Source organism: Nyctibius grandis, chromosome 3, assembly GCF_013368605.1.
Source record: "Nyctibius grandis isolate bNycGra1 chromosome 3, bNycGra1.pri, whole genome shotgun sequence".
Classification (NCBI taxonomy): domain Eukaryota; kingdom Metazoa; phylum Chordata; class Aves; order Nyctibiiformes; family Nyctibiidae; genus Nyctibius; species Nyctibius grandis.
The window spans coordinates 76,565,659-76,583,769 of NC_090660.1; the positions used below are offsets into that span (position 1 = coordinate 76,565,659).

Sequence of the window (18,111 nt, forward strand, 5' to 3'; positions counted from 1 at the left end):
ATACAGCAAAGGGTGGCACAAGCAAGAAGTTATGAGGAAAGAGGTAGAGAATAAGGAAAAGAAAATCAATCCCTTCAGCAGCAGGGCTGTTCATCATTCATAGTCATTCACCATGAAACTCACTCAGGCACTATGAAAAGAGCTGAATGCCAAGTTGCCAAATCCCCTGCTATTTAATTAGGGCATTTTTGTTTGTTTGGAGATCCAGCTTTTGTATTTTCATGATTATGTGAGCAGCTTAGATTTAATTTTTTAAAAGGGCATTTCTAGCCCTCACCACAGTGCAGAAACATATGAGAATGTGATGTTAGATGGCTCAAAAAAGCAGAACACAGGTGAAAAGAACAAAAATTCCTCTCAACAATTTTTAATTTTTTTCAGATTGACTTATGACCTGGATTTCTGATTTTAGAAGCCAGAAATCATTAGGAAACACTCTTTAAAAAAAAATGTGCATCTCCCATTGCTGCAAATAAACCCTACAATTCTCATATGACAGATACATGTTTTAGCATGTTTGCTTTGAACTTTTGACACTATCTTCCTCTAACGTCTATGGAAATTGCTAGCTGTTGTCTGAAGCTGTCAATAAGCCAAGAGAAATTGTGATATGAATGAAACTTTAAGAAAACAAGTACACTTTCATGACTGCATCTGAGAGCCAAGGACATGCCCATTGCTGCCCCTCACCAAAGAGATCTAATATTTATCCACAGCATAAGCACTACTGCCGTCATTCCTCTTAACATCAACGGTCGGTTGTCATTTAGTAATGCAGAAGTATTCTGCCACATGCCATGTAACCAGAGCCAGCCAGGCGAAAGCTACATCTCAAGTAAACAGTGCCAACAGTGATGGAGCTGCAGTCAGGAGCCACCCACCTCCTTGCAGCGTACGTATTTATATCTCTTTGCAGCTGAATACTAGCCACTTTCCTCAGCCTCAAGCATCCAGCAAGAAAGGTGTTTATGTTCAGTCCCCAATTAATGAAACCACTATAGGGAACTAGTAACAAATGGAAAAAATACACTTGCACAAGTACTTCTATGGCAATGACTAATTAGGCTTTTCCATCCCTGCTCTGCTGCCCAAAGCCAGTGGTGAGATTCTGCTGGCACCGAGGTTTTTTGTGAACATTGGGATTTGTTCTCCTTATTCTGAGCTGAACCAAACTGTCACAGCTCTGGTGATTTTGGGGTGCCATGCAAAAGCTGTTTTTGGACGGAGTTTGTCATATCTTCACAGAAGGCTGAGAAATGGAAAACAACTTTTTGTAAATGTTTAATACTCTATAATGCTACTGTCTATATGTATCCACACAATTATTGTTGTAACATTTAAAATTTTAGTGTCTTTTTATTACCTAAATAGAAACTATTAACACATAGGAAACCAGGGCTGCTGAGTTAACTTGCTTTTCTGACACATAATGAAAAAAACTAATTATATTCCTCAAATATGTAAGCTGCTATTACAGCAAACACTTCTGAAAATACACCACACCTGAACAAGCAAGAAAGGTTACAAAGAAGTACTACTTTAGATTTTTATAATACAAAAAGCTACTAGGAGGAATTCAGAACCTGACCTAGGCATGGACTGAATCAGTAGTAGCTTTGCCCTTCACTCAACTGGGTGTAGGGTAAAACCTTTTAGTGATAAATATAAGCTTTACAAAAAGACAGAGTGATTACATGAAGCCCAACAAAACTATCTGGTTGTTCTTTAGATTAAGAATTTTTTAAGGATACCAAAAAATCACATTCTAGTTATACCTCACATGAAGCAAACATGAAATGGCACAACGGATTTTAGCACAAGCCGAAACATCAGCTTTCAAATACAATCCTGGAAAAATAAAGGTTGATCTCACAAGGGCATTCTGTTCATAAACTGTTCTTATTCACCTAAGACCACATTTCTCTTCTGAGAATTACTGAGGAAACCCTCAGTCTGTAGACATATGCATCAGTTCAGTTATGATTTATAGACTATGCATAATAGAAAGAACTGACTCATAAGCATACTTTCAAAAACATCAGTCAATACGTAGATTAAAAAAAAGTTAAGGTAAAAAATTTTAGCCTAATCTGTTTGTGTCCAAAAGTATTCTTCCTCTTGCCTTCTTCATACAGAGCACAGTCCACTGCTGATCATTCAGAACTAAAATGTTATTTTAGCAATCACTCCTGGAAGTTCTTCACTCTCTGAGGGGAGCTAAACCTTTGCAGATTTTGATGATATCAACAGATTTCAGACACTCTGCACCTACAAACCAAACCTCAAGCAGTCAAGGTATTACTCCCAACACTATTTAATCATTATTGAATATAAGAACTGAGTAAGTGCAAAGAATGGAAATGTGAAACAGCTTTACTCCTTGATTTCTTATGTCTTGAAAACCAGTACCATTTTGCCTCTGGAAAATCAACTAATGTTCTGGTCTTCCTTGTGTATCAACCATAAACCAGCAAACGTTACTGAAAATTTCCATCAGTTTCTTGACACTTACCCTTCCATATCTGTTGGCATAGGACCCTGTAAGCAAGGAATGGAAAATGATGATTGTCTCATCCAAATCCCAAATGAATACTCTCTGTAAAAAGAGAATCAAATCAATGTGTTCCTCTGTGAAGCTGATACTTGAAATGGAAAGTTAAAATTTGAATCAGTAAGTGCACAAATGAGAAAGTTGTATTGAAATGGTTATATATTAAAACCATAGTTTCCTTGCCATTTATTTTCAGAACTAACAAGTTTTTTCCAGAATAAGGTAATACAAGCTGTTAGCTTTTTACTGCAATTGCTATTATACCAAATTATTCTATTAGAATAAAATTATAGTTATTGTCAAATACACACAGAAAATGAGATGTACGTTGTATTATTTTAAAGCCAGATGTGAGACAGAAACTGAAACAAATTAAGAGAAGCCTCTGAAAATTAAATCTTCTGGGTTTGAATTCTGTATTTCTGCAAGTCTTACAAAACAAAGTTCATATAACTGCTCTTGAAAATGGCCTCTAAAACCAAAATAAAGCAAATTGCTGCTAAGCATTTAAATCCTCTTAATCTATGTTCATTTTTAATGGATTTTGGGCACCTGAAGAACTAAAATTATGAACTTAGATGTTGCATGTGTAAGAATTTATGGCATCAGTAAGTAATTCTTTTGCTTACAGCCAATGGAAAATGTGTTTAAAATTTGTCCTCTGACCACACACAAAATGATATTTTAATGAAAAATAAAATGTTCAGATACAAGTATTTTAAATCCTGGTGAGACTGTATTTCCCGTGATGACAAATGGGCTAAGCTTTTGGAAAGGAAAAGTAACACAGTGTGGACACTCATAGCTGTAGTATGTCACTGGAGACGTGTTCTCAACACAAAGCATGGGCCACTGAGGGGAATGTGAACACAGCATGAGAGAACAAAAACCACTATTGTGCTAGAAGTCTCTCCTGTCCAAACACAAACCTTTCTTTGACTGGGAAAAGCTTGCTTTTTTTAAAAAAAATAATCAAAAGGAAAAAGAACCCCCCCGTATTTTCCAGCAAAGTAGGTGCTCTTCATGAAGAAGTTTCTTTAGAAGAAAAATTCTATCATCTTCTACAAAAATACTATTAGGAAATGCCACTTTTTTTTGATGTGTAAATAATACTTCTCTCTGCAAAATAATGATAAAAATAGAGTCTTTAACAGGTCAAAGACAAGTAATATAATGTACCTCTAGATCAGAGTCAGGTGGTGGTGAAGGATTATTGTTTCTTCTGCCACGTCCACGTGATTTCCCATCTGAACTACGACGCAATCTATCTGAATCTGAATCTTTAATGGGCGTTGATGGACTGTGGATTGTACTGTATTCTGTTGTAGTAAAGAAATGACATTTTTACCTTCCAGTTTAAACTTCAAAATGTTCAACCTACTTTCTTTTTACATGTGACACTAAAACCATGATGTTCACTAGAGTCCTAACTAAAATAATTAAATCTACAATGATAAGTGGCAATACTGATGCATAAATTAATTAAATCAAGTTGAAGTTATATGTAAAAAGAGAGATAAAATATTTCGCTAAACAAATAAAAAAGGAGTAAGTAAAAACTATCTTAATTCCTTCAAATCACAGAGAAGATCATATCATTTCATAGACAAGATTAAACTCTAAATGAACAATTTTAAGGGATACCAGCTATTTTTAAAAAACCATTGATTTAATTCTAAGTTCTCAAACATGCTTTCAGATAACTGTTATGGGGACTGGTAAGAAAAAAACATCCAGGTGTGAAAAAAAATAACATATAGAAACTGAAAACTTTTCCAAATTGCCTGGTTGCAGACACTTTACTTTTAGACTGCTACATTTGAGCCAGATGAATAGAATTCTTTCTAAATATGGCATAAAATAGAGTCCTTATTTTCCCTAGGTAAGTTCAATCAATAAATTTTAAATACGCATCAATTATGAAGATGAAATTTACAGTATTCTTCAAAGGCCTACTTAACAATGGACTTTTCCAATGAGTACCTTCCAGATGGGATACAATTCTTTACAAACAGTATTGTACGCTAATTATTATGCTTCAGCAAAATTTATTTACAAAAATTATTTACTGTTGTTGAACAGGTAAAAAAGAATGATGATTTATGTATGTAAGAAAAACAAAGTTTTCCTGAAAACATGCTAGGTGGAAGGCAGCTGGAATTTTCAGCATACAATATATTTATCAATTTCACTTCTCAGTTAACATTAACTACTCTTTAGAGTTCAGCAGATGTGGATATTTGTATTAATATTAATCTACTTTTCAATCAGTCTAGACAATGACATTCCAGTTTGAACAGACAGGTATACTTCTCACACAAGTGATTCTTTCTCCTAAAAAACCATCCTGTTGAGGTCAAAGGTTAGATTAAGAAGGAGACTCTGGACATCTGTGTAACCCACATATTCACAATTGATCAAAATAATAACAGTTGCTTGTGTTGAATGAAAGGAAAAGGTCTTGAAGTTCTCCTGTTCAGCCTTCAAATCTACACTTAAAGGAAATTAGTATATATTATATATTTCATGTTATACTTTTACCTAAGTATCTCAGGCTACATTAAACAAAGCAGAATAACAAGTTAAGATGTAACTCAAGGTAAAACAAAGAATCTTCAAAAAAGACTTGACCTGTACCTAAAAGAGTGATTCTGTGTGTGCCAAACAACAAAACTCATCCAGTCACATCAGTCTGCAGAACTAAAGACAGAGGTTTCAATGTTGAAGATCATGTAATTCCAATAATATACATTTTTTCCTATGACAATGTACGCTTCAGAGTATTTATTTAAACCAATACTTTGAATGCTGATTGTACTTTCACCTACTGTACTAAAACGTAAATAAGAAATCATAACTCAACCAGTACAAATTTTCCCAACCTTTTAAACTTAAATGAGTTTATCTGCCATACATTATTTTTATTATTAAAATTCTTAACAAAAAAGAAAAATAAAAGAAAGAAAACAATGCACAAAAGCTTTGAAATAAATTATAAAACAGTAAAATAAACAGACTGGAATTTCTTCGACAGTATATTGGCCAATGATGTTCTAAATACGTGCTCTAAAATTCAGATTTAATGAAAAGTTGCATTTCCTATTGACTAATTGAAATTAAGGTTGCTCTTGGTCTCTGACAGTATTTTTAGGAGTTCGGCTTTAGATCCCAGTTTTGTAAATTCTTCTCACAGACATGATATGCTTAAAAATTTTAAGTATTAAACTTGGGGGAGTAACAATAATACTAAATAAAATAGGGAACAGATAGCATGGAAAAAGTATAAATAAAACTTCATGACAAATAAAACCAAGTAAGCCCAAAAGAGTGAGCACACAGCACAGCGTGGTGAGGGAGGGGAAGAAAGTCTGTTTGTAAGAGCCATCCAGCCTTCCATTTTTGCAAACACCTTCATTTAAGTATGCTGCATTCAAAACTTCAAACACAGGGCTGCAAACTCAGATGAAGGCTCATTTCCATCTCCCCTTCTCAGGTGCAAGTCATCTGTCTGAATGGGACAGACCCTTACCTGACAGAAAGACCCCCAACTCTACCTCCCCAGGCTGGCCGGGCACACCTTAGCCCACCCTACCTTGCGACCCCAAGGTTGGCTGGGCACACCATAGCCCACCCTGCCTCAGGACCCCAAGGTTGGCTGGGCACACCATAGCCCACCCTGCTTCGGGACCCCAAGGTTGGCTGGGCACACCATAGTCCACCCTTCTGGGGCCCACTGTACCTGTAGCATTCCCAGGAGAGATTTGCCTGTCTTGCTCTTACAGATCTCTCCAAGCGATCTACTCTGCTGCTTTAACAGCTCACACCGTTAGAAACAAAACATACAAGTTCAGCATTCGTTACAGCAATTTAAGTTCCATCCGTGAAAGTGGGGAAAAAATTTTTCCCTTCATGGTATTTGCATGCATTTGAAGCCTGTTCTCAGACCCCCTTTGCAGTTAGGTTAACCCTTCCCTGACGATCCTCTTTTCTAGGCTTTGATTATTGCTCTCTATTTTCTCTCCAAACTGGATATAGTAATCCTAAGCAAAGCAGAGCAAAGCTTTACTTCCCATGTCCCACAGGCTACCCTCCTCTGGACACCACTTGGCAGGGGATGATTTGCATTTTCTGCAATATTTTCAATAAACGTTAGTTTCAGGATCCCTAGATCATCTTCCAAGAAAGAAGCGACACCTAACTGGTCGTTTCTCAAAGACCTGGCCAAATATTGCACATGAACTGAATACACAACATCGCTAATACCTGGAGCTTCTGAACCTACTCAGGAGACCAGTCTGTTACAGTGTGACAGATGGCAGTAACCGATGGGGGGAAATGTGACATAGCATGTCAGAAACTTATTCCATGTATGTAAAGGGAAACCATAGCATGTACTCTTTGGATTAAGGCTGCTTGACAGGGCAGCCTCCGTGTGCACAGCTGGGTTACCAGCTCACTGTCCAATGGTCGCTCTCAGGTCCTCATAAGGAAACCCAATTAAAGAATCCAGTGTCCAGCTGAGCTCTGAGCCTTGACAAGCCCAAGCCCTGACAAATTCTGGAGCAAGAAAAACAACAGCGGCTGAGGGTACTTGGTGTGCCACTAATAATTGGAGTACTGAGAGCGGTCCGCAGGGAAAGGTAGAGCCTGGAAGGAGCTGCCAACATTCCCCATCCCACATTTGTGCAGTTCATCATTCCTGCCTAAATGTATACCTCACACCTGCTCCTATTCAGATCACATCTCCATTTTTTGAGTTCTCATCCTGTCTCCAAAGAACTCGCAGCCCCTCTCAGCATGGTGTCATCTACATATTTAATAGGCAAACACATTCTGTTCCGTCATCTAAATGATTAATGAAAATGCTGGGCCCAAGGCAGACACTGAGGAATGCTGCTGTAGCCATCCTTCTATTTTAACAGCGAGCTCTCACTGACTTCTCTCTGGACGTGGTTTCCTAAATAGCTTTATATGATTCTGCTATAGTTTCTGCTAGACTGCTTTAGCCTAGTTTGCTTATAAGATTGTGAAGTGAAAAGATTTAACTGACAGGGCAGCAAAAGCCTTGATGAAGTCAAGCTATATAGCCACTAAACACGTTACTGTTATACCCATTATTCTGCATTCGTTGATAGGAGGAGGTTAATTTGTTCAACCTCAGCTAATTTCATAGTAACAGACATAATTTAATATTAGCCAAGGGAAATCATTATGTTTCTAAAGCATTTAATTTAATTTTGTCCTGTTCTTGAGCATCAGAAACACAGAGAAGTGCAGGAGAAAACCCAGCCCTCCACAAAATCATAAGTGGAAAAGGGGGTAAGGATCAGCTCTCCACTGCCTGTCCCAATACTAAAGCAAGATCACCAAAGGAAACTGGCAGCAGCCAGGTTAAACACAAGAAGGTGGAGTTCAGATAAAAGAATCACAGAATCATAGAATAGTTTGGGTTGGAAGGGACCATTAAAGGTCATCTAGTCCAACCCTCCCTGCAATGAGCAGGGACATCTTCAACTACATCAGGTTGCTCAGAGCCCTGACCTTGAATGTTTCCAGGGATGGGGCATCTACCACCTCTCTGGGCAACCTGTTCCAGTGTTTCACCACCCTCACTGTAAAAATTTTCTTCCTTATATGTAGCCTGATAAAAAAAAAAGCTAGGAGATTTGTAGCACCTTTTCTAAAAAAATGCCAGGCTCCCAAAACATTACAAGGGTTCAAGAGGAGCCTGGAGACATCCTTGGAAGAGAGGATTTCAGGGGTGCTATGGCCATGTCTGCGCTAGCAGGTTGGGTCTGTGTGACCAAACAAGTGGTGGCAACAACCCCAGGCTTCACTGCCTGTTTCTGGGAAGTCATTTCACTGGAGGTCCAGCCTGATGTGCTGTCCTGAGCACCCTCAATAGGGGCTGCAAGAATTAGGAGCTGTCCTGGAGGACACCTTCCAAGTTAGTTTTGTCTGGAAGGACTCCAGCTAAGTGCTCTAGGACCGCTCTGCTGAGCCAAAGCTCTTTGCTTCAAAATAGACTCCTGCTCCAAATTAAAATGCTAATGTAGGCTCACCCTAAACATACAAATCATAGAAATCATAGAATCATAGAATGGTTGGGGTTGGAAGGGACCTTAAAGATCATCTAGTTCCAACCACCCTGCCACAGGCAGGGACACCTTTCCACTAGACCAGGTTACTCAAAGCCCCATCCAATCTGGCCTTAAACACTGCCAGGGTGGGGGCAGCCACAGCTTCTCTGGGTAACCTGTTCCAGTGTCTCACCACCCTCACAGGAAAGAATTTCTTCCTAATACTTAATCTAAATCTACGCTCTTTCAGTTTAAAACCATTCCCCCTCATCCTATCACTTCATGCCCTTGTAAAAAGTCCCTCTCCAGCTTTCCTGTAGGCCCCCTTCACGTACTGGAAGGCTGCTAGAAGGTCTCCTTGGAGCCTTCTCTTCTCCAGGCTGAACAACCCCAACTCCCTCAGCCTGTCTTCATAGGAGAGGTGCTCCAGCCCTCTGATCACCTTCATGGCCCTCCTCTGGACTCGTTCCAACAGCTCCATGTCCTTCTTATGTTGGGGGCCCCAGAGCTGGATGCAGTGCTTCAGGTGGGGTCTCACGAGAGCAGAGTAGAGGGTCAGAATCACCTCCCTCGACCTGCTGGCCACGCTGCTTTTGATGCAGCCCAGGATACGGTTGGCCTTCTGGGCTGCAAGTGCACACTGCCGACTTGTGTTGAGCTTCTCATCAACCATCACCCCCAAGTCCTTCTCCTCAGGGCTGCTCTCAATCCATTCTCCGGCCAGCCTGCATTTGTGCGTGGGATTGCCCCAACCCACATGCACAAACAAGAGCAGCTTTGGAAATCTTCTGAGGTTAAAATATCTGGAAGCTGGAAAAGTGCATAGGGCAAGTATTATACAAGCTTAGCCTGTCCTCACTGCTCCCAGGGTGTCTGCTGATGGCCACTGCAGCAGGCAGGCTACAGGGCTGGTTGATCCATCAGTCTGGAGCACTAAAGCAATTTCTGTGTGCTGCCTATGCCTTCACAAAAGTATAATAATATTGTAGTAACAGTTATTCTTCTGCATCCATTAACAGACACATATAATTTTAGATCTCTCTGCTACGGCACCTCTCTGCAGTCTGCCCCAGGCTGTCTGACATCAAATGTTACAACTTGTTTCTGCTTCACACACTCAGAATTCCCTCTTCCAAACCTTGACCAAGAGTAATAGACCCAATCTTGACTTCTCTAGTCAGTAAGAAAAACATTTTCAACCCAGATTCTATAAATGTATACCTCCTACACATTCTATAAATGTATACTAACCTACACATAATCATGAGGAACAAAATACGTTTTTTTTTTGTTTTACTTAAACTATATGAACGATTCTGTAGCAGACCTTCCCCTGTGCTACTAGGAACCATATTATTGCAACTTGACATAAAATATCATAAGCATATACTTCCCCATTATACATAATTGTGGGCAGTTTTGATGATTTTGTCACACAGGACAATTTTCCATCATCTCATAAATGAGAATATTTTGATTACTTATGAATAGACAATACAGCCACAGAGATACCATTTGCAACACTCTATTCTGTAATTCCTTTCTGTTTGTTATGGAAATCCCGCTAAGTAATTGCTGTATTTTCTTACTATTGATTTCAGTTTACTATACAGCAATAGTATCAAATGACAAATTTGGGGAAAACTAGATGTCCCAGAAATCCCAAAATCAAGTCTATATCTAGGAAAATCTGACTGGCAAGTATGTGGGCAGAGCTCTTGCTGTTGACAAAGGCATTGCAAATTTCATCAGACTTTTTCCCTACAACACTGAAAGGGTATGCAAAAAGGAGTAAACGCACACTATCAAAGTAATCCTATCTCGTGCCACAATGTAAATCACATGGGTGAGATCGGTCTAGGATAGCTACTATAGTCAAATGTCTCTGGAAATAGGTGTGTACAAATATTTTCCATTTAAATTGTGCCCAGATTAATGGTTTCCATCCAAATCTCATACTTAATTTCAAATGAAAACCTTAAATCCTCAGGCCAGTGTTATTTCACCTCCTGTATACCAAAACAAAAGTATAAGATACAAGTAGTTTCAATATGCCTGTCTCAGCTATGATTTTCTTACTTTTGCATAAATAAAGCTAAACACAAAATTTCACTATACAAACTTCTTGCTTTACTGCTTACATAAAACTGGACGAGGATCAAACAATGCAACAGAATCACATAGGTATTTGAGGATTTTGTTTTCCTTCTCTATTAAAAAAATGACTACTACTATAGTAGTAAGTAAGTAAAACTACTAAATAAGTGCTGCAAGAAATACAATAATGTCTGCTGACAGGATCATAGAAGGATGCCTTTAGTGCTGTTTTGACAAAATGTCAAAATCTTTTCCCTTTGAAAAACAAATCTAATGTTTGTCTGTTGAGGACTACTAGCATACTATTACGAACTTGACAGAAACCCTCAATAATCTGTTAAAAATACTGGCAAAAACCCAATTTATTTCAAGACTTGAGTGACTTTTTGATGTATGATTATATATTCAAAATAATTACAAAATATAATATTGTGTATATTACGTAAACCAGTATACATTAGGTATGTATGACAACAACTATATTAACAAGCCTGCAGTGGTCCAGAATTTTTTCTTCAGCTTTCAATGTTGAAGAAAAAAAGATGAAGCAATCCCATAATGGCAGGTAGTACCTTCTCCATTGCAGGCATTTATTCCTTACTCATTATTTATGGTTTCAATCAATTTGAAATTATTGTTACTTTTAATCCTACTAAAAACAATGACAAACATCCTATCTATCTACTAAAACATCTCTTGAAAAGTGCAATAAGTTCTTAGCCTCAGCATATCTTGTGACAGTGAGTCAGGCTATGTTGTTGAATGCAATGCAAAAGAGCGAAAATTTGGACATTGTTAACATAAACACAGAGGAACAATCATTATAAGAAAAGCAAAACCAGTGCCATACTTTGCCATTCACTATTGCATCCAATCTGTTTGTTTTTACAGAATTTTCATTGTGTTTCCTTCCTATATAAATATATACTCTAGATTTGCTCTTCATTTATATTTATGAAAAAGAGCAAACATTAGAACACCAGTAATGTACTGTGAATACGGCACAATTTGTTTTCATACAAGTATTAGTGAAAAGTTGCCTATATAGTCTATTTGCTCTGTTTCACTTTCCTGTCTATAATTTATTGTTATGAAACATGGTAAGGAGAAACTGTAAAAGTAGCTTTCCCTTTTTCAATACTAAATGTGATATAGTGTTCAAGGAAAAAGAAGTTTAGTCTTTAAGAGCAAAATGGTGACCCGTGGCTGAGAACAATTTTTGTTGGCTAGGACAGCGCTTGTGGGGTTTTTAATCTGCATTGTGAAGTATATGAGTAATATCAAAAAAACCTTCCAGTAATATTTTAAGCATACTTATTGCAGAAACCAAGAAAACCGAAAGAGATCAAATCTCAATAACAATGCAAGTCTCTCTTCTGAGAAACACTGTTTAATAAATTATAAATACAGCATCATATGAAATAGAAGGATAAATTCAGCTTTGTTGACTGCATTTCTAAACAAAAATTGGCACAAAACAAAAATTGTGATGATGGAGTTGAAATATTGCAAGAGAAAATTATCAAAGCTTTAGAAAAAGTAGTCACTTTCTACATTAACTCTTAGAAATACATGTTAAGAGCGTTCTCCTCATTATTTTAGAACATTAGGGCATGCATAACGGATTGGGGCAAAATTCCATCCATCCAGGATAAATTTCAACACTGGCCAACAGCAGGTAACTAGATGAGAGAGTGTAAAAAGGACAGACATATACATAGTGCTAATTCATCCACCGTCTCCAGTGATTTTTTGTGCCAAGAATTTCTTGAATCGAATTTGGCATCTGTGTAAATCCAATCTTTGAGTTTGTCTAAGCAATGCTTGAACTGGGATAAACTTTTTGCATCCACAACATCCTGCAGCAAGGAGCTGCACAGCTTACCTACTTCAATGAATTTGAGTATCGGAAGGGAGAGTGAATTTTTGCTCACCAGTCTACTTTTATTATTTTTTCTCATTTTAATTATTATTACTTCTCTTACATACTACAGGTCACATGAAAAATCAGCAACTCACTGTTCATACCTGGGATAACCTACTCATACATGGATTGAAAGCTCATCGCAAAAGGAACCTAATATTCTGTTGTTATTCTAATGAAAAACATTTTATTCAGTAAAGCAAAAGTTAGAAGTCTACAAGTGAAAAAAAAAGCCTGAAAATTCTTACTTTTGAACTGAAACAAAATTTCCAATGAAACCTGAAGCAAAGCACATATTAAAAATTTGAAATGTCATACTTAGATTTATTATTTTGTTTAATAATTTTCTGATTATGTCACTAGCAAAAATACAGCCTCCTGTTCACAAGAAAATAACATTAATTTCTATGTCTGATTTATGGAGACAGGGACTATCAACCTCTGTGCAATCAAAAGGTTTTGTCATGACTGAGGTACAAGAAATTTTTCAGATCCACAAAGGAAAGATAAAGAAGAAACACTAAGCATGGAAAATCTCAGGTTCTTCTGCAAGAATCCCTGGGCGCCCTGGATTGCACGGCAAAAACTTGTATATTTAACTAGGAACTGTGGGAAACCATAAAAGGATTATTTTATATTTGGACAAGGAATTAAACATATTTTAAGAGAAATTATCTGAGCTATCTGAGTCTGCAAAACTCTACTAAAAATGTCACAAGAGCACAAAATTACTTTCTTTCTTTTCACATGTTTCTTAACAGACTCTTCTGTTTCACTTACTGGCCCAAATTCATAGGAACCACCTATGTCTGTCAAATTATTCTGGTGCCTCTGTAAAGTCTGAAGACCGTTCTGTGCTTGTCCTGGCATAGTTCAGAACCGCACAGATTACATGTTTTTTTTAAATATAGAAGACGTCTAGGGATATCAACATGTAGTAAGAACAGCTGTAATTCAGCAGCTGGAGCCCATTCTGCTATGTGGGTACAGTAGCCTAATGTGATGGCTCTGCACTGCTCCCCACCATCACTCATATGCAGCATTCCAGCTGTGGCAGAGAATCAGCAGCTTAACTTTACCAGATGTGGCAAAACATCCTACAGAAATCTGACTAATTGTAATTAGAATTTTTTTAGTTTGCTCCTTTGTTCTGTGTTTTTGACCCAACTGTGATTTAATTTCTCTCTAATATGCCTTTCACTTGTCCCCACTCCACCAGAATTCCCCTCTTCCATGCTGATCCCTCTTTTCCTTGACCCCAGCCTTGCTTTATCTTCTGACCACACTGTGTATGAGCTCAACTGATGCTTTGCAATAAGCTTCAGCAAGAAGAAAATTAAAAAATTTACACTTTCCAAGGGGAAATGGCAGGCACAGTACTGGATTCACTGACTGGTCCTCAATTCCCTGCTATCAGGGTTGAAGGTTTGTGAGGCAGTGGAAGGTTCTCACCTAATTTTAAACTAGGAACCCAACACTGGGATGTCAGCCACCTTTAACTGCTCTCATAACAGTGGAGAGGCTTTGGCACCTCAGGATTAAGACTGCAGTTAAACTGAACTCTAAATAGAGGCATTCATCTCTCTCCACTCAATATAGAAGGAGCCTAAATGGGCTTGATCCTAACTTAAATGCATAAAGACAAGTGCGTAAAGATAAATGGAGAAATCTCGCTCTAGCCCTATACCTTCTGCCGCCTGTGACCGTGTTGCTGAAGGGGAACAGAAAGACAGCTTCCATTAGCTCCTCCTAATAGAGAGTGGCCCACAGCAGGTACTTTCCTAAACGTGTCCCTGCCTGTGGTACAGGCAGCCAGCTCAAGACAACACCATACCTACACTAAGACTTGTTATTTGCAAACCATTTGAAGGAACTTTTTCAGAACTGTTAACTCAGTAACATAAATATCTCAAGGAAGGAGATAGCAGTCCCAGGAATGCCAGAGGAGGTGTGTACATGACCAAGGAACATGTCTAAGGGAGCAGTGGTAGGGCATCCACGGATGTACAGCTTTCAATACATGAAAGCATAAACTAGAAGAGGACACAGGTGAAGGATCCATCCATGAGAAAGCTCACCAACTTCTTTCACATTTTTAGACAAAACTTTCTTAACAAGAGTATGGAAGATTTGAGGGAGAACGAACTGATAGAAAAGTTCTGTCCAGGCTTATAGAGCACAGAAAACCATTTAAATAGGAAGACAGCCTTTAAGCCACTAAGTTTGAGCTTGGGAAAAATACGCCTCCTCTCTTTGTATATGTGTTTACTGTTGCTTTTAGGAAGTATCAACTGCTTGAAAAAAATATACTCAAAGATTTTGCAAAAGATCGAGACCCAGATGATACAACCTTAATAAAAGCTAAAACTTGATGACATTTGTTTTTTGGGGTAAGAGGAACTTACTGCTTCCAACTTGAAAAGAAAAGCAAAAAACCCACAAGAAAACAAATCAAAAAAATGGAAAACAAAATCAAAAAATTAAAAACAAAGTGAAAAGCTGAGTAATTATGCAGACTCCAATATGCACCCATATATTCTAAAAGCCGCAGACTCCAATATGCATTCATATATTTAGAAAGATTTCTCAAATACGTTGCACACTCATGTGATCTTGTGTATATAAACACACACCAGCTGTATTTTCTTCCCTACTTACTTTCAGCAAATGTATCAAAAGACACAATACTGCATACATTTTCTTCAGGTAGACACTCATGCAGAAAAGCAAGAGAATCCTAGCAAATTATATTAAAGCTCACACTGCACATGCAAGATCAGTCCCATCAAGTACTTCAAGAAAATGAAAAAAAACCTCCCCCAACAAAACTCCAAAACAAAAGTTCCTGATAACATTGCCGAATCATAGCTCCTTCTTAGTGCATTACTGAGAAACAAATCTGCAACCTTGGACTTTCTCTCAGGCAGATATCAAACTTCTGCCATCTACTAACTACTGACATGCTTGAACTGTTAAAAAATGTTTGCGTTTTTTTTAATAATGGGAAAAGTATTTTTCATCTCTCATTTCCAAAGACAGCTGGAGCAGTTTGGCATAAATGTTCAAAAAATATCTCAACTAGTAAAGGACTGCCAAATTCCAGCAAGAAAGGTAAAACGACTGGGAAGAAGGACAAGCCACTGAAAATCTTTTCTTAAAATGGAAACACTTGTGCAGTTTCAACTCCCCATTACAAGCATTATTATGTCCTCCGAAAGTGAAAAACACAAAAGCTCTCTTTCAAGTGGACAGTTGGGCTGTGGTCTGAAGGCCTCTTGATTTCAGCCTTTCTTAAGAAAATCAAAGGAGTTTATCTTAATGAAGAGAGAGCTTAAAAGCATCAGGTTCTGGTTTAGTGTAAAGACCTTGCCATACCCTGCAATTTTTAACAACACAGGCATTTTACAAATAAATACAAACAACTTGTATTTTGTACAATCTTTAAACTTTTACTGATCCCAGTTTTTTTAGTCTATTTTGTGTTAGAATCTGTGCAAGATGTGCCACAGGTTCAAGATTAAGAAATAATAAAAAAAAAAACAATGACTACACGCACACACACAAAAAATCCAATTCAACCCCCTTTCAACTTACAAAAACGTGCTTCAGAGGGACCATAAAATCCATGTAATTACCTGCTGCAGGATCTGTAACTGCTTGACTGGTGATGCCAGATGGTGGTTCTTGAAGCTGGTATGTTGCATTTGTGGAGGGTGTCGTTGGGCTGGTGTTGCTGTTCGTCATGTAATGTGAAGGATATGGTGAACTATTATAATACTGTGCATACTGGCTCTGGCCAAAACTGGGATAAGAGGGATATTCCTGCAAGACAAAAAAGCAACTGAATAGTCCATCAAAGTTTTGCTACTTTTTAGTATAAATTCCAAAATATAACTACAAACACATGTCAGACTTTCAGCACGTATGCTTCCTGGACTGGATGCTGTAGCACCTAAAGCTATGAGGCAGTAAAATGAAATCTAAATTACACATAATTTAGTATGTCTTCACATACAAATAGTTTATTAGGCACACTACTGAAGATGTGTGAATAAGGACATCAAACCCAGACAATTAATTCTATGATTGGAAGATGAACCGAAGAAAAACATTTATAAACATTAGTTTAACTTGAAATTATGCTAATTTCATTTAAAAAGCTATTTAAGGGTTACATTTTTTCAGTGGATGATAGTTCTAAGTTTGCCAAAGTTTCCTTGACTCATATTTACAATTTACCTGCTGTGAACTATTAAATCCAGTAGAATTTGTGAGTGAATTATTTCCTGCGTATATTCCTGACGATGTTGTAAAACTGCTGCCTGAAATGAAATGAAATATTATGTGAATTACTAAACACGGTATCGGAAAATAACTTCCGTCATGTGTTTATATCATAAGAATATGGCATATTTGTAATATTTCCCATATGTTGACTGATTTGGTTGTCATCAGCTCTATAACATGTTAATATAGGGAAAGTGATAATTCATCGTTCCTACACGCTGTGTTTCATTATTGCAATAAAAACTTGAAATTTAGACAGGAATTTGGAGCCACCTCGGGTCTGACTGCATATTAGGCTATTCCACCCCTACGAATAATCCCCAGCGTTGTGGAAGTGATGAGGGTTTCTTCACTTCCAGTTTTTGTTGAACAATAACTGTGAACCTTGTCCCAAGAGGTGCCGTCTCCCCTCACTGAAGCCCACTGGCACCATTTCTCCTACCGCCTTTAAGAACTGGGTCCTCTCCCCTCCCTGAGCCTCAGCGCCCGAAGGAACAGCAAAAGCCGTAACTGCCTGCTCCAAACAGCTCAGCCCAACTGTGAAGCCATTAGGATTTGCTAATCAATCATAGACAGCCTTGGGCTGCAAACCTTCTTCTTTTTTGATAAAGTGTACCAGGCATGACACAAGGGAAAAGAAGTACCTCTCTGAGAAGGGAGACCCATGATTGAATTTAGCCCAGCGACTGAATTACCTCCTTCACCTCCCTCCTCCCCTCACGAGCCACCAAAAATAGACAGATGGGGCTCTTGTTTAATACCCAACCTGAGAAGCTGTTCCACTAAAAGGGCAGCAACCCCCTTTCAGCTGTTTTGCCCTCGCTGGTTATAACCCGTGAGTGACACAGTCACCAGCTGAGACATATGAATGCACAGGGTGAAACTACATAAGCCACCAGAAAGTCTGTAATGAGGCAACCTATTGAACTCGTCCAGCGGGAGAGCACCAGCCAGCGAGGAGCTCGCATTAAAGCACGCAGGTTGTTTACAGCTTCCCTCGCCAACGAAACCTGCCTGAGTGCAAAGATATACCAAGACCTTGGGAGCAAAAGCTTGCAGGTGAGCAAAGGAGGCAAGGAGAGATGGAAATCAACAGGGAGCCAGGTGCACAGATGCACCGACCCTCTGATGTACCTGACACAACTCAATTAACAACCAAATCCTATGCAGTG

General features: G+C 38.3%; 1 protein-coding gene across 8 annotated transcripts in view; it reads right to left on the reverse strand.

The window, feature by feature from the left end:
• The window catches only part of EYA1 (EYA transcriptional coactivator and phosphatase 1), a 170,117-nt gene that overhangs the window by 43,801 nt on the left and 108,205 nt on the right, over positions 1-18,111 (reverse strand). For all 8 annotated transcript variants that reach the window (XM_068395941.1, XM_068395939.1, XM_068395938.1 and 5 more), the window contains 4 exons: positions 16,892-16,974; positions 16,288-16,474; positions 3,731-3,870; positions 2,513-2,596 (listed from right to left, as the gene is read on the reverse strand). In XM_068395941.1, the coding sequence (XP_068252042.1) occupies positions 2,513-2,596; positions 3,731-3,870; positions 16,288-16,474; positions 16,892-16,974 (494 nt within the window). The remainder of the gene's footprint in view (positions 1-2,512; positions 2,597-3,730; positions 3,871-16,287; positions 16,475-16,891; positions 16,975-18,111) is intronic.